The sequence below is a fragment of the Metopolophium dirhodum genome, chromosome 1 (assembly GCF_019925205.1).
Source record: "Metopolophium dirhodum isolate CAU chromosome 1, ASM1992520v1, whole genome shotgun sequence".
In the NCBI taxonomy this organism is placed as follows: domain Eukaryota; kingdom Metazoa; phylum Arthropoda; class Insecta; order Hemiptera; family Aphididae; genus Metopolophium; species Metopolophium dirhodum.
The window spans coordinates 82,010,826-82,034,285 of record NC_083560.1 but is presented as its reverse complement, the minus strand read 5'-3'; the positions used below and the strand labels follow the sequence as shown (position 1 = coordinate 82,034,285).

At 28.0% G+C, this 23,460-nt stretch overlaps 1 protein-coding gene across 3 annotated transcripts; it reads right to left on the bottom strand.

Moving 5' to 3' along the window:
- Window positions 1-1,851: 1,851 nt before the first annotated feature.
- On the bottom strand, window positions 1,852-18,692 carry LOC132935785 (uncharacterized). Of its 3 annotated transcripts, none has more exons than XM_061002405.1 (12): window positions 18,480-18,692; window positions 18,311-18,379; window positions 15,038-15,224; window positions 12,758-12,843; window positions 12,355-12,447; window positions 11,853-12,001; window positions 11,634-11,744; window positions 9,601-9,792; window positions 7,552-7,679; window positions 7,337-7,446; window positions 5,907-6,088; window positions 1,852-2,821 (listed from the first exon to the last, which is right to left on the bottom strand). In XM_061002405.1, the coding sequence occupies exons 3-12, from the start codon at window positions 15,201-15,203 to the stop codon at window positions 2,746-2,748; spliced, it is 1,293 nt and encodes a 430-aa protein (XP_060858388.1). In that variant the 5' UTR covers window positions 15,204-15,224; window positions 18,311-18,379; window positions 18,480-18,692; the 3' UTR covers window positions 1,852-2,745. The 3 variants fall into 3 exon arrangements, with proteins under 3 accessions (XP_060858388.1, XP_060858386.1, XP_060858387.1); XM_061002403.1 differs by having other exon boundaries at window positions 5,911-6,088; XM_061002404.1 differs by lacking the exon at window positions 18,311-18,379 and having other exon boundaries at window positions 5,911-6,088.
- Between the last annotated feature and the right edge of the window lie 4,768 nt (window positions 18,693-23,460).

The window sequence follows — 23,460 nt, the reverse complement described above, 5'->3', positions numbered from 1 at the left end:
TACTGCACGTTATAATAATAACAATAAAATAAAAAAATACACACCACGCAACGTGTTTAAACTTTGAATCTGCCAAACACTCCATCGCGTAGGTATATCTCGTTAATAATGAACGGTACGAATTATTAGGTATTATAATAATTTGTATTACTGTTTTGGGCGCCATAATATTACAATTATGATTCTTTAATGATATTATATTGAATCATATTACGTATATTACAACTTTCATATATATATATATATGTAGATACTCTGGGTATCCTCCCGTCCCTAACATCGCGCAAGTCGATACAGTTAACCGCACAAATAGTAGAAGCTGCTTCGGCGCAAAAACACTTGTAATATACGTAGGTACTATGACACATAGATATGTAAAGCGCATATAAATCTGGTTTCAAGTATAAGAATCTTATAGGATGTACTGCTGTATAAGATGTAAGTAGGTAACCAAATAAACTATAGCTAATATCAAGTGCTTCTTCAAGGAGGTCAACTGGTAAAGTATAGAGACAGTTGTCCCCTCTGACTTTTATTCAGAGTTACATCACTCATTAGTGATTCAGGTTAATGATCATAATAAAAGAGTATAATATTATTACGATTTACGATATAATATAATATCAAAAATCCAAATCCATAGTTAAGTTAGGCAAGATATGTATTATAGTGAGAAACTGACAACTGCAGTGAGGTAGGTAGTTAATAATTCATAAGCAAGCCAAGTAAATTTTGAATAAAATAGATACTTAAGTTATCAACTATCCGGGAGAAGTAATGCTAGCGCGGGTACTCTGGCCATAGAACAAGGTGGATTGTCTACTTGATATACCTTTGAAAATTTTCCGCGATCCGACGTAGTCGGATTATCTACCAGGGTGGCTGAATTGCACTTCCTGTTGTGAGTTACATCCAAATAAGAATTTGAAGAATTACAATTGTTTAAAGAGTTGTCATTTTTTAAGGACAACAAAGTGCACGAGATCAGCAAGAGTATTATTTAAAAATGAGTAAGGTACCTGACACTGACTTATTAGTTATTTAATAGATTTACAACAATTGTATTTAATTTATTGTATATAATATTATATACCATGATTTAAAATAGGAATAAATTATTGTTATATAGGTCAATAATAGTGGATGTTATGGTAAATAATAAATAAATATGGTGATAATGAACATGGTAAAAATGAAATACTAACTGTAAATTATTTAATTATTTAGTATTTGTTTAAGCTAGGTAAGAGCATTTTGCCAAGACAGTAGGTAACCTACACTTTTCATTACATACCTACAAGCATTAATTATAAATATTAAATACTATATAGTAGTATTTATAATCAATGCTACAAGATATGTATATTGGGAATGTTTATGTTAAAATAATTTTGTACGAATATACAAGATAGGTACGATGTAGATTGTAGGTATGGTTTTGGTTTCGATAATTTTTTTCTTATTCAAATCAATACTTAGTAAACACTAAACAATTAAATTTGAAGATAACATAGATAAGTATACATATATACTGATACAATATACCTTTTTTTTTTAAATTGGAAATCAGTGCGATTATAGGTACCAGTATTTATAAAATAATTAATAATGAATAACTAAGAATATTTTGATAGATTTATTGGGCATAAAAACATCTTATCCTTAGTATTTTAAGTGTATAACATCTTTGTATAATATAATATAATATAATGTACTATATACCTAGGTACCCATGTAACTATTCTATAGTTCAATACAACGTTATTTGTACCAAATTTTTGTATAAAAGTATTTGTCAACAGTTGGTTTTGTACAAAGTATATAGCTTATATTATAATATTAATAGGTCGCTACACAGAAATTTGTTGTCTCTGTCTTATACAAGTGCGTAACGTAGCAAATGTTAGGCTCAGCAGATCATGTTTAGCTCAGTTAGTTTAAAAATTAGAGTGAATTTACCACTTATAGAATTTTAAGGTAAAATTATTAGGTATCTCGGGCATCTCATAGACTTTTTATTATGTTATAGAATTAAAGCGCGTTATGAGTATTTTAAAATTGTAAATGGTTTGTACATCTTAAAATACTTATAATTCGCTTTAAAATTAAAATATTATAAAAAGCATATTTGATACCCTAGATAAAAATCTTACCTTTAAATGTTATAAGAGGTCAATTAACTTAAAACTTTAAACAAAAGGAGCTAAATTTGAAATATGCTATGTTACGCACATGTAATTCAGAGACAACAAATGTCTGTGTAGCACTGTGTAGTGCCCTTTAAAATAAGTAATAATAATAATAATAATAATACTGTGAAAACTCTCTATAACAAATCTTAAGGGACCTGGAGATTATTCTTTCACTGTAAAGTTTCGTAATAGAGAGGGTTTAAAAAAAAATTATTAAGTATTATGTAATGTTTATGTTGTAGAGAGTTTTCAATGAAAAAATGGACCCCTGCTTAAAACGGTTGAAACCCTTTTAGCCTTTTTACACCCTTATGTAGTATTCCATTATTTATAAGTAAATTTCATAAAGTATTATAGAAATAGACAGTATACAATTATTTTATTATAATTTATAAATTATTTATACCTACAAATTACAATATAAAAACTAATATAATTATTACATATAAGTTATTTAACCTATACTTAGGTAGTAATTAGTATAGTAGTATATTATAAAATCAAGGTTTGAAATATTTATAATTAAATAATAAATTGAAATTTTCATTCTTCTTTATGGGGATCTTTTTTGGTGTCCCTCATTCTCTCTGCAGCTTTCCGCAGTGGTAAATATATTCCATGACTCTGATCTATAACATACAAACAATAATCATATACTAGTAGACACACACATAAGCAATTTAACAAAATTCATATGGTAATTCAATAACAAATAATCTTTAGCCAGTCTAGTTTTCAAGCAAAATAGTGTTGAAACTAGTATTTTACCAAAATTAAATTCCAAAAATACTATTAGGTACACCTAGGACTAGAAACTAGAAAGTGAAATACATTTGAATTTTGTCGGTTTAAATTTAAATAGATATTTCATTTAAATATTTGTAGTTATTATAATTGCTTTAACGATAAATCACAATAGACGAATGTTAAATTTTTAATTTCTCAACACAATTGTCATTAATAATTATCATCAGCCATGTTGTAGATAAACAACTACAGTGGGGGTCTTATTCTTCATATTCTTGAAATGCTACGGATCTGATTTGTACACAATGTCCCACATGGTTGGTTACTGTTATCCTTTTATGTATATAGATGAGATTAGGATAGTAACACTGCTAAAATGTACAATTAGGTATTGTAAACTTAATTGCAAAAACAGAAAACGCGGGCATCGGATGTTAATTAAATATTTTGTGTATTCTTTCCTTTTAAAAATAATTATTTGTAGTTTTCAGACATCTAATAAATTTAAAAATCTACTAGGAATAATGACAATTAAAGATAATATATTAATATATAATGGTATAATATCTGTGGGTGTATTGCAGATAATTTGACAACACCAACGTACTACTACTAACATAGTATGTATAAAAAATCTACCTGAAGATAATTGCTTCATAACAACGTTGTTTAATTCCAAGGTGGTTTTACACAACAAATCGGGGGATATTTTCGATTTTTTTTTGAACGAGTGCAGCGCAGTGAGCAAGTGGGAACGCTAACAGATTTTTTGCTTTTTAACAACAATGTTTAAACCTGAGGTCTACCCAGTGTCGGATCTAATAGTCTCAGGAGGCTGGGGTGCAACTACCAACTAGAGGCCCTTAAAAAACAAATTTTCTCGACATTACACTTATCTATTTATTTGATACGTTTTGTCGTGTTGATATATTAAACAAACTAAAAAACACAAAATTAAAATTCCATAATTTAATAGGTAAATTATGATACTATACATTCACTCACTGTTCTATTATACTACGCTTAGATATGATGTATTAATCATTAATGTATGCTTCTATGCTAGTATATATAAATTAAGGCCAGTGCCAATGCCATTTTGTCCTCAAAAATACACTCTGCGGAAATAAAGATACAGCCTTGTAGAAACAACCAAATTTCAATTTTTTTTTTTATTGCTAGAGGGAAATATTCTACAGCTCGCATCGATCTCTGTTTTTCAATATTTAATCCTCAAACTTTCTAATATGTCAAAAAAAATACAAGATAAAAACCAATTTTTTTACAAATTTTTGAATACAGTTATTTAAAATAAAATACAAAATCAGAGATCGATGCGGGTTGTAGGAATTCTTCTTTTTTCAGATAAAAAAAATAGTCATCAAAATCCGACATTTCTACAAAGCTTGTGAGCTATTCCCGTTAAGTTATTTTTTTTCGATATAATACACCTTATCAACCAATCCCCCCCCCCTAAATTGGTATCGGGTAGTAGATTAGTAGTATAATTGAGGTGGCAACTAAAATATAAAATTTAACTTTCAAATTTTATAGAATTGTGGAAAATTTGAAAAACTGGCAACGGGACCCTTAAGAATAAATATCATTAATATGATAATGGCTGTATATTCTCTATATTGTCCTAAAATGAAAGGACACAAAATATATGAATCAGATACCTCAGTTACCTGAATTGAATACAAAATTATTCATCAATTGCTCGTTATATTTTTTTAATTTATTGTTTTCAACATTTTTCTCTGTCTTTTAGATGCACCACTTTCAAATTGTCTGTTAGACATGTTTTTTTTTCAAAAGTCAATAAAAGATAGTGTAGGTAGGTATCTATTTATATTTTTAATAATCAAATGAAAAATTAATATAATAAAGTAGGTACCCAAAAAATAAAACTGACAAAAGTACAAAATAACATATCCGAAACCAAGAACATTGCACCAAGGCATGTCCGTAAATCATAATCCGTTTATATATAATAAATATATACGATAAATAACGGTTATATTATTAGTTTGTCCAGCAAGATACTGTACTTCGCGAGCACCCGAGATAAAGTAAATAGTACCATTATACAAAAATAGTATACGATGCATACTATATATAATTAATGTGTATACAAATAAATATGTAAAACAAACAATAACAATGATAAATCGTATAATCTAAAATTCAAACCGTCCAAAATAAATGATTGTCACTTGTCAGTAGCATCTTAAAATAATAAAGTTTGTTCATTTTATAATAAAAAGTTATAGAAAGTTAGAAAATTTAGGACTTCAACCTGAGGCCCCGGTACAATATACCCCCTGCACCGCTGCTAAATCCGGCATTAGGTCTACCCAAGTTGGTTTTACACAACAAATCAGGGAATGTTTTCGATTTTTTTGTCCGAGCGCAGAACAGCGAGCGAGGGCAACGCAGACATCACTTTTTTGACAATAGTTCAGCCAATGAAAACTATAGCATTATGATTATTTATGGGTTTTAATAATATAAACTAAAAACTTTGATTAGCTATACCTTCAACACTAAATTTGTGCACCAAATTCTGATTTCACCAACATTTTTTTCACACAACAAATTACCATGTCCCACAACTTGTTAAAAAACGTAAAAAAAAAATTTTAATTTGTTATAGGCGCGTGGCAGTCAAGTAAGCGTTATAAGCGTTACGAGCAAGCACATAAACGTAAATTCGCAAACTTTGGAAGGTTATAACTTCTAAATAATAGTAAAGTTTGCGATAAAAAATTTACAACTATTGTTTTAAGCATAAAAAACAAGTCGTTTGAAAAAAAAATAGAAAATCGTGAGGAGGTTGGTAAAGTGCATTTGTTCCATAAATTGAGTGAATCTCAAACGCGATATGCTAAACTTCCCGAACGCATTGAATTTTTTACTAATTCGCCCAAGTGTAACCCGTCAGTAAATATAAACCATTGAACATACTCACTGTTTTCCAGACGGTTTTGCAAATAATGGTTGTGAAGCTGCTGAATCACCTGAATCTTGTCATTAGTATCTGGATGTAAAGATGTTAAACTTTTCCTCTCTTGTTGGGCGCAATTATATTTGGTTATTATTTTTACTTGTTTTTCATCAACTATAGTTGGCGGGGTGGCTTTATGTCTCTAAAAAATAAAAATAGCATTTCATATAGGCAGGTAATCGGAAAGAAAATACTCGATTATAAAAATTCCGAATAAAAAATCTTTGGTGAAAAAGTCACTCGGAATCTCCGGTTAATTTTGTGTATATTAAAATTGATACAAGGAAAAAAATGTATTTTACAATAAATTGGTAGGTACAAGAAAAAAATTCCTAATTTGTTAAACATAAGAAAAGATTTTTTTTTGAATTGGTTCATTATCATTTACCATTAGTTAATATATTTAAGTCGAAATGTTTGTAAAATTATTATTATTTTTTATTTTGTTTTTTTACAAATATCAATACGCTACGCCTAATCAATTATTAATAATAACTGATCGAAAACCGGCCACGGGCGGCACTTCTCTTCGGGCAGTCACGGAGTCTGGAGAGAGAGGTCGCCATCTCCCACCAGGGCATGGGTGCCCACTAGAAAATTCTGTCAAACTAACAAACACACGTGTTTAAACCTACAGTACCCTCCCTAACAGTTAAAAACTACCCAATAGCCTAAGTTGCAGCGGGTTCATTAATACAAATAAAAATATATATATCATTGTTTTTATTGCCTAACAATAATTAAATAATTTTGGTTCATAATTAAAATTATCTCGCTGGACAGGGTTAGCTCGCATTTTGTTAAAATTAACATGTTTTTTCTGCCTACAGTTGGAAACTGAAGCTGATGAAAAAAACTGATTTATTTTATTTATTTATTTAAATATTAGACAAATATTATTTCCAATACAATACGGTAAGTTACGACTAAGCGTTATAAATAATAATATATAGGTACTTTGAAAGTTTGAAATAAATTATTAAAACTATTAATGTAATTTAAATAGAAAAATCAGTTCGGCCGCAACGTTCAACATGAACACACACACGTCTTACTTATTATACAATTATTGTTAACACTATTAAAATTGTACAAACACTTGTAATAGCATTCGGTGTATTGAAACATTATAATTTGTAATTAATAAATAAAAATAATATGTTTTACATAATAATATCTGAATATATTGTACCCATACCAAGAATAAATAGATATACCTGACGGTATAATATTATCACACAATTTGTTATGCCCAACCTAGTATAGGTTTTATTTTAAAAAAATCCTGCTGAACGTTTAATTATTCACATCCATACGATTTAGTGGAACCATGGAAGTGTTCAATACGATTATTTGTAGTATTTTGTACTTGTACAGTTTTAAATCTTACCATAGTGGCATCGAGGTATCCTGGACATGATGTAATACTCATGGTCTTGCAAATTTCATTAATTTTTTCTTCATATTTGTGTAGATCATCAACTATAATGTTTGTGATGGCTACAAAACATATAATATTATAAACTAACTGATTCACACTGACAGCATTAGTCCATTCGTTTTTGACAAACGGATATAATTAATATATTATATTATTATACTCACATTTTTTTAACTTATGCAGTGTATCGTCTAACTTGCCTTTTAAATCAATATTTGGAATAGTTGAATCCAATTCATTAATTTCATCTATAAAACTGTTTCTTAAATTCTCCAGTTGTTTGTTGACCAAACTATAATAAATTGTATGTGTATTATAAACCCGTAAAATATGTAAATTATTATTATAAGCCAAGAGAACGTATCGTATAGCAGACAAATTTTCTTGGTAAAAGTGCCAATATACCTATAGGTAGATATCGATTACTTGCGAAAAATTAAAATGTAACATTTAAAATATAATTAAATACATCAATAGACAAATAATTTATATTTGACCACTTGTCTGTATAACATTATTATTGCTTATAATAATTAATTACGAAATCATGTAAATAAAATTTATCTCACGCGAATCAACCTGTCAAATTAATGTAATATTGATATTAAAATCACCAAAATAGTATACATAATTTGTACATTAACAGTTTTTTCACTACGGTAATTACGCCATGTCCAAGCTGGAATGTCCTAAAACGATTACTGTATTACACATCGCGGGGAGATGACACAGTTATTGTCCACTGTTTTTGGGTTTGAAAAACGAACCTATGGACCAATATTGTATGAAAGTGATGAAACCCAGTGGTTGGAAAAAGCTACGCATTTAAACACAGTTTATTCTTTAAAAATTAACACGTAATATAGCACATAATATTGGTCGTTCAGCAACTATCGTCAAAGTCATTCGATTAATGAGTTTTTCCCAAGTGAGAGTTCTGCATATTAAACGTCACAGATTTCAAAATTAAATTTATATTTTAGATATTACATTGTACGAGTCTATTACTTTAAGTTCAACTGGGAATACAACCATATTATTATTTACGAATTATTTTTTGTCTAACACAACGATTTATCATAATTGGATTATAAAAAGGAAGTAAAAAGTTAGGAATAGTTTATACATAGTATATTTATTATTTTATCATTGCAATTTAACAAACGTTTAAGTACTTCAAACTCTATAACTTATCCGTATGGTAGTTTAAATTTAGATTTTGCAAAAAATTATTTTACCTTATTAAATGATATGTATATATCGTTTCAAGAACCGTAGGTACTATGAAAATAATATTTGGAGCCCGATATTGAGTCCTACTTTTTTATCGAACACTCCAATTATTATACTATTATATGCATAGTTATCTAAAATCGATAATTCAAAACAGAACGATTCAGCCACAGCCTCAGAATTGGATGTTGAATTGGAAATTGAAACATCTAAATATTGCTTACATGTGTAACTTCTTATTATTTATTAATTCATAAGCGTATTGCAGAATACCTATGTGTGTAAGCGACTAATTCGTTGACAAGAATTGTGAAATTTCCCTATAAAATGCTAAATATTTTTCTGTGTTATTTCCTTGTAATAATGTGTAATACGATAAAATCGGTATCATCAATTGGTGTGCGGGACATTCCCACTTGAACATGGTGTCATTACCACGGTGAAAAAAAAGAATAGACTGAGAACATATAATTAATGTATACTACTCACCAAATCGTAACATATTAAACGTTGAAAATGTTGCAGTCTGAGTAGTGCGTTTTATTTTTTTGTTACCATGATTTCACATACCTAAATACTTAATGTACAATTGTGTATTACTAATCTAATAATTCAATAACATCTTTCAATACGTATTTTAATCATAGTCAAGAAGCTTATTTTAAATTACTTTCTTACATGTTACATGTGTTAACTAATTAGTTTAAATCAATATTATTGTTATTTTAAAATTTAATTTTAAAGTGTTTAAATGATAAATTACAATAAAGTGAAAAATTAATTTTTAGTTAACTTTATGATGAATTTAAGTATGTTCTCAGAATTTTTATCCAATAACTAGTACAGTCGGAACTATTTGCATAACATGGGTCTATTTTTGTAGAAACTACAGGCGGGATTGAATTCCTTTAATATCTGTACCAAGATTGCTACCTAATATATTATAATATAATATTTAAATGATAATATATGTCACGTACTGTGTGATATCTAGATCTGCATTGTTCTGTTTCTTTAAGACAGACTCAGAAAAATCCAGATAAAAATCATATTTTTCTGTTAATTTGTCTATTGCCGAACAAATTTTAATAATCTTCTCCAATTTTTCTTTGTAAAACGTATTTACATCATTTTTCATTTTTATTTCGATCATCAACAATTCGGCACGAATCCTGTAAAAGTGTAAAGCATATAATATTATTTTGTTATTTAGAAGTTAAATATTCATGACACGAAAATTGAGTCATGACACATAATATTATAATTATATTATAATAATAAGTTATTAATTATTAAATATAAATATTTGTTATTGTACAACAAACTCGTGTATTTTCAACATGATACATGCTTTCGTGCTTGTAAATGTTAATATATTATAACGTTTGTCTTGATATAGGTACTGTATATAATGTTAATACAAGTCAATGAAATAAAATATTTAATTGTAAGAATTTTACAAAAATGGGTGACTTTAGATGCGCTTGAGTACGATATCTCTACTTTGTCCAGCATGGACCGCACTGCACACCGATGAAAACTGGTTCCCCAACACAAAACCTTGCCTTTGGGGAACCGGTTACGATAGCATGGTGACACGGAGGAATGCACAGAATCGGTGTGCTCTCTCGCTGAACTGTATAATGAATAATGATAGGTAGGGCTCGGATGTTTATGCAGTTAAAACTACTGTAATATGCATGCATTTATGCACAACAAAATTATGAAATATGCAATCAATATATGTGCTAAAAATGATATTTATGCATTTATAGCCAATAAAAACACTAAAAAATGCACAAAAAAATTTGTTATAATTCATAAAACAACAATATAACAATAATATAATATTTTTATTACCTAGTAGTTATTTTTATTTATTATTTTTTTTACTACAATTTAAAATACATTTTTTAAATTCACATAGCGTTTTATTTACTTTAATTTACATTATTATTTATTATTTATTAATTATTACATTATTAGCTTTACACTTTGCTATTACGGTTTTTATAATTTGATTGTACCTGCGTCTGTTATCAGTAAGTACATTTTTGTAGTGTGAACAACTTTGTTCTACATCAACTGATGTTATAAGAACATATTTGAAGAATGCAAGATCCTCAACCTTCTAATCTTTTTCTATTCCTTCCATAGTATCAACTTCACCGGAATGTATTTTTGAATTTTGTACCAAAGTTAATAGACCAAAGATAGTCGATAATAAATATTTATATTTCACGTCAATGCGTGGTAGATTGTACTTACCACCTATAAAACTTATACATACAAATTGTAGAATTAATTGTGTAATTCATTAATTTAAATTTGTTTTTTTTAAAAATGTACTGAAAAAAGCATTTTTATTTTTAAAATCCCAAAATATGCAATTAAAATATATAACCATTAAATTTGCAAAAATATGCAAAATACAAATAGTATTATTTGTTTCAGTAGAACATGAATTAAATTTGTATCCATGTTAGCGTTAAATTGGACAAATAGAAAAAAATATGCAATTTCCTAAACATCCGAGCCTTAATGATAGGTAATGATATTCAAAAGGTAACAAGTAAAGACAATAATTAGATTTTATTATTATTATTATTATTATTATTATCATGATTGTTAGGAATTATTCTGTGGTAGGTACTATAGATTTGAGGAAAATCAATTATAATTTTTAGGAAATAACTATATTGTGTACCATCACGCATTGGTAAGTGAACCTTATGGCTTATTGAGTGCAGAATATAAATCTTAATTTGCACAAGACATATGACATCGTTAAAATTCAAAATTGCTTAGAGCTGAAACAGGTAGAAATTTTTTCAATACTATTTTGTGATAATATAGGTTAGGTATGTGCCGTATGGTATGTCTATTTGAGTACTTATATGATGTAGATGTGTAATCTAAATGTAGATGCGAATATGTTAAATTTAAAATTTTATACTTAAATAATATATAAATTGTAGCATGTTTAAATTTTACCGAATCAGGTAATACTTACTCCTCAAATTGTCTATCTATTTTTTTTTTTATTTCATCCATCTGTGTGTTTAGTATATTTATATCTTTCAATAAACATAATTTTGCTTCATTTACAAAATCGGATTTTCCACTGTTTAAAAAAATATATATTATTCTTAAGAAATTCAAACAATAGAGTATTTTTAGAATCAATTAAAAAAAATTAAATATATTGAAATTATAAACATTTTAACCATACCATAAGTCAACTTTATTTTTAAATAAATTTGACCGGGTCTCCTCCATAACTGTGTTTATAGTTTTAAATTTGTGGCTACTATGATGCATCAAATGGCATAGTCCACAATGAAATTTTTTGCATGTTATGCAATATAGCTCCATGAATTTCTGTAATGTAAATTACAAAACTGAATTATGTGACAATGTAAGATTCATTATAGGATTCAGTTTTAAAATATTTAAAATAAATACAAATTTGTATACAACAAAATATACATTCAACGTGAAATATTTTTAACATATTTTCAATTGGTTATAATAGATATTTTTTACATTAAAATTTTTTAAAATTGAATTAATTCTTAATACAATTAATGCATTTTTATAAAATAAAAAAAACTGTTACATATTTTGATTTAGACATTTGCGTCAAAGATAATAGTGGTTGATTAGTATTTTCTTAAAAACAAAGATATATTTTGATTTATTCCGAATTCATATATATAGGTACATGTACTTACATCAGCGCAATTTGGACACGGGGCATTCGTCTTATATTTCTCATACTCTTTTTTTTGGTATTTCTGGTCCATATAATTATTTCTTAAAGTACTCTAAAAATAACATACAAATGAAAAATAAAAATAAAATAATTATTTATAAAATATTTAGATAATATTGTATACAAGCGCAATTTATGAGTAGGAGAGGGCTGTGGCTTAATGGTGTATGGTCTTGCCAAGAGATACTGAATAGATTTCAATAAATAATTAATCATCGAACGTAGTTAATAACGTGTGTTAAAACTTAATCAACTTAAGTATAGGTAAAATAAGCCACCTTCTCTACTACAAACCATAGTTTTCAATTAAACTGCACCCATACAATAAAAGCTGATATATAATGTTATATAATTGTGATTACTTCATCAAACTTTTCACAAGCAATAGAATAATTTATGAGGCCGGTTGAAAGTTCAGTTTCATTTCCACATTTGCATACAAAATGACCTACATAAAAATAAAAAGCATTATGATAAACAAACATATGTAGCGGCGTTCTAAAGTAAATCAAATAGAAGTATAACAAAACTTTTTTTTTACTCGAATACAATTATAATTGCATTGAAGTATTATAATATACCTTATACATATTCTGAATATGTGTTTTAGCTTTTTATTCATATAAATAATAATTATAATTTGTAACAAAAAAAAGTTTGTATTTGAAATGAATCCATTCCTGATTCCCAGAAAATTATGTTTTTAATATTTTACAAGCAAATTAAATTATTTAATTTAATTTAATTACGACAAAGTAATCTATAAACATAAATAAGTTTTATATAGAATTATATACCTACTCACTAAATAATAACTATTATTTTATAACATTTTATTATCGATAATAAGTAGGTGTAGGTGTATAATATATATAGATTTAAATGAATATCCCGGTTAGGTTAGGATCCTAATAGTATCTTATGTACACAGCGTACCTAACCTATACTGGCTGTATCTCAGTTTAAGTGTTTCTCAATTTTAGTGTATGGCAGTGTATATTAGTTCATGAAAAAATTGTCATCAGTGTATCTAGCTTCGTGAATTAAGTCGACCTAGATGGGCAACCGCAAGTCGCGGATAGGATTTTGCACTTGGCAAATTTTTAACGTGGTTAAACTACTTACTCTCTAAACTTTTCTGACATCTCAAAAAACAATTTTTGAGATTTTCGTCAAATTCAATTGAGTTGTTTTTGAATGAATAAATTACATTCATACATTTGGTTTTAAGATATAGTTTTATTTATTCAAGGCCATACACGCGACAACTTGATGGATTCTTGTATCTAATCTACCCGAGTAACAAATGTATGGCAGCAATTTATACATAAAAAAAAAATAATGCTAATTTCTACTATTACTATTATAATCTGCAAGCAATGGCTACCATTTGTAAACAAAATAAAAAACTTTATTTTTCACCGTGGATCAAATTTACTCTGTTTTACCACTCCTTTAAAATGCAAATAATCAGAAAATTCTTTCTTTATGCACATCTAGATTATTAGAGGAACTACTATTCCAAATTTCAGGTTTGTCCTTTTTGTAGTTGTTAAGATACAGCAATGAATGAGTGGTATTTAGATTTTATATAGGTACATAATATTGTATAGATACATAAAATATAAAATACTATAATTTTATAGAATAATTGTTTTTTAAATATAAAAAAATATTCCACCCAATCTAACAAAAAGGTGGATGTCGAATGTCAAGTATGTCATTGTAATGGATATGTTCTATATTAGATGTGTATTGAAATAAATAAAAAAAGCGGATACTTGGATATTACTCTGCTGTACAGTAGGTTACAAGTGAGTCACTGTAATTGATGGTATTAAATTTGAATTCAATGATAATATAATATCATTGTACACGAAAAACGATTCCGAGCGGTAGCAGTTTGTCAGTCTAGGATATTTTATATTATATTTATATTGTTATTACTTATTAATAATAAGACGTAATACCTAACAATAGTTATTATTAATATACAGTAGCCGGTAAGTTGAATAAATATTATATGATTACAAAAAAATAAACTAAAATTATTATTCCTGGTTATTAAATATTAAATTTCGTTCAAATTTTAATAATTATGAAAAAATCTGTTTATGCATATTATTTAGGTATTAAGGTTACAGAATTAACTTCTTACATGCAACCTTGTTTTAAATTTTCAGTCTTTCTGAAAAATTGAAAAAAAATTTACAGAAGTCTAAAATATTTCATTGCTATAGCGTTACTTTTTTTTAACTTTTTTTTCGTTTAAAGTAAGAAAACATGAGGAATCTAATAAATTTTCAAATGTTGGTTATTAAAAGTAAATTTTTATGAACTCTAACTGAAAAATAATATGCACATTTTCGGGATTTTGATGAATTTTGATTCAAACTTTAATTTTAAATTCATATAAAAAATAATCATGCCTATGTTTTTTTAATCATTGATTTTCACTCTTTATTCTGCTTTGTCAGCATGGAAACCAGTGCTACATGAATTAAAATAATTGTAATTACATATTAATATAGTTGACCAAATTTTACACATAATATAAAATTGTCATATTTGATGAATATTATCTCGTCTTTGGTGATTAAAACTATATTATTTAGATAAGCAAAATATTAAGAACACCTCACCTGGTACTTTAGAATTCAATATAAAACATGGTTGGCACAAGCCATGAAGACATTCCAATATCTTAGAAGTAGAGTTCAAAGGATTTTTGCAAGCCACGCATACATTCAATGCCCAAAGTCCTTGATGACCTGCGGTGATCTTGATCTTCTTTTTGGGGGGCGCCATCACAGAAGTAACAGATACCTACTGTAATTAAAAAATTATTTGATTATTGACTGTAGTACATATATGTAGGTACGTAGCATAATATTAATATTTATTACAAAAAACTATGTTAACAAAGTGGGCATCGTTAGTCATTAAGCGTAATTAATAAATAATAATAGAGATTGATAGAAACTCTGCTCCCCAGTCCATACACAACTTAGTTGTATTTTATAAATTCATTAGTACCTATAAAAGAACTATTTATGAATTAAATTATGATAGTCTGTTTTGAAGTGGGTTTAAAAAAATGTATGTATCTTAGCTCCTAGTATGATGTATTTAAAAAGGTACACCTATGGTAAGACTATTAAAATATACAATCAGGATTTTGGTGTCGACTTGGAGACATTGAATAATTAGTTGTATAGCCCTCTAGAGCCATGCATAAAGACTCCATCAATTACAAACAATTATAAATACTTCTATACTACTGAATTTATGAAATAATAAAGCTCCTTTTTGATATCACAATCTGTGACTTTTATTTTACTTGGCGATGTTTTACACGAAGTTAACAGTCATTGATATTAAATTAATAACTATTAACTATAAAGTCCTATGAAATAGGTTCCTAAGGTAAACTGTTAAAAAGGGGAAGTATTATTTTAATACAGGCAAATTCTGAAAGAAGGGATAATTTATAAATAAAAATAATCAACATTTGCATATTGTCCAAAAGTGATTTGAGTTATAAGCTTCCAAACACCGGTATTGGGGAGGAGACAGAGGTTTTTTTATCATGATGTATATATTATAAATTTAATTTAGGTAGTGATTTTAATTCATCATTTAATAAATAGAAATAATTTATTTAAATTCCAGAAATCAAGCATCAAGCATTTTGTAAAAGTAACATTGAACTGATATACAAATAATATATAGAATTCACATCAAGACAAACATTTTGGTACCAAACTAAACGTGATACGATCGTTTATCCCAGAAAATTTTTAAATTATAAGCTAAATAATGTAATCGTTGAATATTAATCTCATAAATGTACGAGATAATTATACGAGAACATAGCAAGTCTGTGCCTCCATTATAACGTTATAAATCTCAGAGTATGAACATAACTAACACACATATCACACCCGCACACAAACACACTACTTACTCATAAACATCAAATAAGTTACATACATGCCAACTTGTCTATTATTAATAATCATTGTGCCAATAATTTCCCAGTATACAATATTATTTTTCCCTAAAATTTTAAAAACAAGGCTTCACCGCCAACCATATACTGCTTTTAAAATCAGTCCGGTGAAAATAACATCAAAATTGTACCACTCAATGACGATTAATGATCAAAAAATCGAACGGAATCGGTTTTTTTTTTATGATTTTTGCTCGTCGTTCAATTACAATAACCTCTACAGTTGGGTTAGCACCGATAATTCACACTGACCATTTATTATATAGGTAGACTCATTTCCGCACATATTGAAATATTTCTAAAATTTACAACAACTCGTATGTGCACAAAATTGTGAATAATGAAAACCAATTTGTAGGTAGAGTTTAGGGCAGGGTTCTTAACCGGTGGTCCATAATCTCTAGATGATTACTCATGGTAGAGAAACATTTATTATTTAAATTATATTTATGCGAAGACCAAAAAAAGTAATGAATTGTGTGTGGCGGGTTTTGGTTAAAACATATTAATTTGATGAAGCTAACATGTGTTAACTTCTCCAGGGGAAATAACGTCAAAAATCTATCTGCTGGACCAGGAATCGAACCCGATAGCCGAACTAGCCAAAAGAATGAATACAATTGATTTGTAATTAAATTATGTATCTGAAAATGTCGATGACAGTGAATGTGCGCTACAGACACTAATAGTGATAGTGAGTCAATATCAAATAATTATAATGATAAAATTAAAATGGTTCAAGATGTAGTTGAATACTTGGCATGTTGAGTAGCTAAGACATTCAGTATAAAATTTCCCGAGCTTGGTTCTACAACAACAAAACAAAATTCACAAAAAACCTCCCACGGACATGATTATGAGATGCCACCTTGGATAAATAACTTATCTTATGGTGGATTAATAGTTCCCAGTGATAAATTCAAAAATAATATTACTAGAATAGAAAGACTTTAATAAAATAACTAAACATAAAATTCCTGAAGTTGTCAAAAATTTGACCAAAAAAATGTTCAATAAAATGGAAATATTATCCTGTAGTGCAAAAGTATGTTAAACAAAGGGTTCTTATATGAATAAAGCATTTAATCCACCACAGTGTCTTACTTAATAAAAAAAGAAAAGCTAAATCAAATCTACAACGACTGCAAAAACTTAAAAGACTTATGACATAATTTATTGATATTTTTATAATGTGGCAATAATGTAATTAATAAACCATAGTTTAATAATTTTTATTTTTGTTATTGATTCTTCTGTAATGTAATTACTTATGTACTTACTAATGTACTTACTCAAAATAACAGCATAAAATGGTTATACACATAATAGATATAGGTATAAGCTATATAGCAGTGTATTAAAGTAGGTACTCATAGCAATATTTAATAATAATTTTACATTTATACTTAATAATATTCCAACTTTTTAGTTCAGTTCAGTAGATGCTTAAAATACCACGTAACTACAATTAGATACAATTTGTAAAATTTAAAAAAAATATTTAAGTATAATATGATGACTGTGGGTGTTATTAAAACCTGTCTAAAATAATATTTTAAAAAAATAATTAATAACACTACACATAACATATCCTCAAGTAATAAAATACAATATTCAATTATAATATATCGAAATTAATAATTAGCAGTAAATCAATGAAGTATAATAAAACATTATTGCATAAACCAAAAAAATATATTATGCTTAACAGCATTTCGGTATGCGCCGCCATGAATTTTGTACTTCGTGTGACGTCAGAGATAAGAAATGGTTCAGGGGTTCGATTTATTTACACGACAATGAGGCAACCTTTATTATATATAAACCTTGAGTCTTACCCACAGATATATATTATAACAGATATATATTACATATTATTATATAATTATATTTGTGGTCTTACCGTAGTTACAGCGGTTGGCGATCAGCGGTTGACTCGGGCGTGAATCGGCCGGCGATACTGATGATTTCCCTACATATAAAATCTACTATAGTATCTACAGTTCCCTAACTTCCCTCGGGATATAATGTATATTATTATCTAATATCTATGATTATAATTTATAACTTACTCGGTGCAGTCGGAAGTCGGTGGTTAGCGACAGTGATTTGAAGTACCGATGCAAACAAAGAATCACGGTAAAAACGTTGGAATTCAAAATACAACTGAACGGGAGCGGCGAGAGCGAACTACCTACCGTACAGTGCACACTCGTTCGGCAATCGGCGATACAGATGGCACCTCGGCGCTGCGTAGCATTGTATTCGACGCAGGCATTCCGATGATAGTTTCAACGTTACAGGTAGAGTGCGTATTCTTATCAGTACCGGTTTTGGTGGCGAGACACCACCTCAATATTGTAGTCTCAGAAATTATAATAAATATTTGTTTACGGTATATTGATACTATTTTGAATTTTATTCGTTTACTTTAATTTAAAATAGGTATTTAATATATACAATATAATATATATAATATTGGATGCATTATATAGATTATAGATAAACAACATTTTGGAATATTATTTTTTTTTTTGTACAGAATTTGTACGAAACGCGAGAACGGCTGCGTATCAGTGCATCACTGTAACGCCGTTATAATAGCCGTTGTCGTTTTTAATACTGTGCTCTACGCCGCCAAGGCTAGGGGCACGAGATTCGAGAGGGGCGTTAATCGCCGCCGCCTAAGTTAATGCATGCGAGATGCGTTTGTGCACACACACACGCAAACACGTAAAATAGTGTAAATGGCACATGCGTAAAACACCGAACGAAACGATCAAAATCTGCCGCCTCTAAACGCTGTCCACCTGGTACGATGAATACATCATCCGAGCTAGCTGGGCGCCGTTGTCACTGCTATGCGAGCACGGACATCGAGCACGAGCACGAGCTCGGCTTTAAATTTAATTATAACTGGGCACTGGCGACTGGCTAATATTCCATCGATAATCCATTAATCATTAGCCATAAATTTTAATTTTAAAGAATACTTCAATGAATTATACAATATGTGTTCCTGTAATAGACAATAGTGTATTTAATATTTGTAAAAATAAGATACATATCAAAACCACCACTGATTTTTATGCACTAAAAAGTGTCAAAATATGTTATAATATAACATGCTGTGAAAATAAGGATGGTCAGAGGGGGCCAGGGAGAGCAAGATGTGTATAGAGAATAAGACGTAAATAATATGTTTATTTTATCCAATTCTATACTTTTAGTAGGTACTTCTATTTTTTTAGATTTTTTTATATAAACGTCAATAAAATGTTATTTGTTGGGTCAATAAGCTTGAAACTTTAATACAAGGTTCCTGTATTTTGTACAATAGCAGATGAAAAATATAACTTTTATATGACAATTTTTTTTATTTGAATTCAAAGTTCAGATTTTGACAAAATGTATCAAATTTAAAATTAAAAAATAATTTTGTAGTTAAAAATATATAAGATGTTCAATTTTTATAGCTAAGTATTGAAAATTTAAAACAAAGTTCCACATAAGTAGGTAGTTAATTCTGTAACCAAAAAATCTAAAAATATACATAAACACAGTTCTTTTTATAGTTATTTTAAGTTCAAATTTCGATGAAATAACATATTAAATTACCAAGAATAACGACTTTATTAATTATTTTGTAATTTTATAATAATAATTCAAATTATCAGTTGTCCGACTATTGTACAAATAATAAGTAATAACAATATAAATCTAATATACAATTATATGTTTCATTTACATTATAACTTATAGAGGTGACCTAAAATATATTTCACGCTAGTTTTTATTTTACTAAGTAAAGTAAAGTTTTTAATAGTTTTGATTAGTAAATATTAATAAAGATATTTATTTAATTAAAAAAAAAAAATTAATATCTCGTATAATATGATGTAGTTTATTATTATACATATAATATCTATAAAATTAATACTATTGACTATTATTAATATTATTTTAACATTAAAATTTATTATTCAAAGATTATTTGGCTAAATATAAATTTGTAATAAAAAAATCTGACAAACTTCCATTGGCGTGTCCTGTGGTCAGGAGGTTAGGGGTTATATCCTCATCCTCCACTATTGTCGGTAAATACCCTTAATGTGTCTTTAGTATTAGCACCACAATTCATTTAAATATATTATTATTTATAACATTTCCCCTCCAAATTCAAAATTATGGGCACGCATGCAGTATTTTATTCAAAAAAAGCCAAAAGATATCATTTCAAATTTGTCCTTGTCTATAAATGTATTGCCAAATTAAACTAAATCAATTTTTAATGTAGAAATTTCTTTAAGGAGATTCCTCTTTATAGATTTTATGCTAAAGGCTCATTGGTGAGAATGTACTGTGTTATAATTCTACCAAAATTAAATTTGTTATTTTAAATTTGTGTATTAAGGTTGTGTTATGGCACATAAGCATTGTATAAATGAGGCAAGAGATATATTTGCTCAAGTAAGAGAAGCTACTGCTGATTTTTGTGACGTCTGGTTAAATATTGCACATATATACATCGAACAAAAACAGTATATTAGTGCTATTCAAATGGTATGTTGGAATTTTCCAGATTAAAAGTTAAATATTAAATGTGACTTCATATTTATGTTATAGTATGAAAATTGTATAAAGAAGTTTTTCAAACATGATAGTGTTGAAGTACTTCAATATCTTGGGCGTGCATACTTCAAAGCAGGAAAGTTAAAAGAAGCAAAAACAGTGTGATACTGTATAATGGATATCATTGTATACGAAAAACGATTCTGAGCGGTGACGGATTGACAGGGTGGAAGTTTATATTATAGTTATTGGTATTACTATTCTTCATACGGTAACCGGTAAGTTGAATTAATATTATACAACTACAACAAAATAACTAAAATCATTATTATTGGTTATTTGATATGTAAGTACCTAATTCCCTCCAAATTTGAACATAAAATAACTATAAAAAAAACTGTTTTTATATTTTTTGGTTACAGAATAACCTACTTACCTTGTTGTAAGTTTTAACCAATACGTTCATCGTTTCGCTCAACATAATAGGGTTTTTAGTTTTTACAGTGCATATAATATATAATATAATTGTACCAATAGCTACTGCACGTTATAATAATATCAATAAAATAAAAAAAATACACACCACGCAACGTGTTTAAACTTTGAATCTGCCAAACACTCCATCGCGTAGGTATATCTCGTTAATAATGAACTGTATGAATTATTAGGTATTATAATAATTTGTATTACTGTTTTGGGCGCCATAATATTACAATTATGATTCTTTAATGATATTATATTGAATCATAGTACGTATATTACAACTTTCATATATATATATGTAGATACTCTGGGTATCCTCCCGTCCCTAACAGTTAACCGCACAAATAGTAGAAGCTGCTTCGGCGCAAAAACACTTGTAATATACGTAGGTACTATGACACATAGATATGTAAAGCGCATATAAATCTGGTTTCAAGTATAAGAATCTTATAGGATGTACTGCTGTATAAGATGTAAGTAGGTAACCAAATAAACTATAGCTAATATCAAGTGCTTCTTCAAGGAGGTCAACTGGTAAAGTATAGAGACAGTTGTCCCCTCTGACTTTTATTCAGAGTTACATCACTCATTAGTGATTCAGGTTAATGATCATAATAAAAGAGTATAATATTATTACGATTTACGATATAATATAATATCAAAAATCCAAATCCATAGTTAAGTTAGGCAAGATATGTATTATAGTGAGAAACTGACAACTGCAGTGAGGTAGGTAGTTAATAATTCATAAGCAAGCCAAGTAAATTTTGAATAAAATAGATACTTTAGTTATCAACTATCCGGGAGAAGTAATGCTAGCGCGGGTACTCTGGCCATAGAACAAGGTGGATTGTCTACTTGATATACCTTTGAAAATTGTCCGCGATCCGACGTAGTCGGATTATCTACCAGGGTGGCTGAATTGCACTTCCTGTTGTGAGTTACATCCAAATAAGAATTTGAAGAATTACAATTGTTTAAAGAGTTGTCATTTTTTAAGGACAACAAAGTGCACGAGATCAGCAAGAGTATTATTTAAAAATGAGTAAGGTACCTGACACTGACTTATTAGTTATTTAATAGATTTACAACAATTGTATTTAATTTATTGTATATAATATTATATACCATGATTTAAAATAGGAATAAATTATTGTTATGTAGGTCAATAATAGTGGATGTTATGGTAAATAATAAATAAATATGGTGATAATGAACATGGTAAAAATGAAATACTAACTGTAAATTATTTAATTATTTAGTATTTGTTTAAGCTAGGTAAGAGCATTTTGCCAAGACAGTAGGTAACCTACACTTTTCATTACATACCTACAAGCATTAATTATAAATATTAAATACTATATAGTAGTATTTATAATCAATGCTACAAGATATGTATATTGGGAATGTTTATGTTAAAATAATTTTGTACGAATATACAAGATAGGTACGATGTAGATTGTAGGTATGGTTTTGGTTTCGATAATTTTTTTCTTATTCAAATCAATACTTAGTAAACACTAAACAATTAAATTTGAAGATAACATAGATAAGTATACATATATACTGATACAATATACCTTTTTTTTTTAAATTGGAAATCAGTGCGATTATAGGTACCAGTATTTATAAAATAATTAATAATGAATAACTAAGAATATTTTGATAGATTTATTGGGCATAAAAACATCTTATCCTTAGTATTTTAAGTGTATAACATCTTTGTATAATATAATATAATATAATGTACTATATACCTAGGTACCCATGTAACTATTCTATAGTTCAATACAACGTTATTTGTACCAAATTTTTGTATAAAAGTATTTGTCAACAGTTGGTTTTGTACAAAGTATATAGCTTATATTATAATATTAATAGGTCGCTACACAGAAATTTGTTGTCTCTGTCTTATACAAGTGCGTAACGTAGCAAATGTTAGGCTCAGCAGATCATGTTTAGCTCAGTTAGTTTAAAAATTAGAGTGAATTTACCACT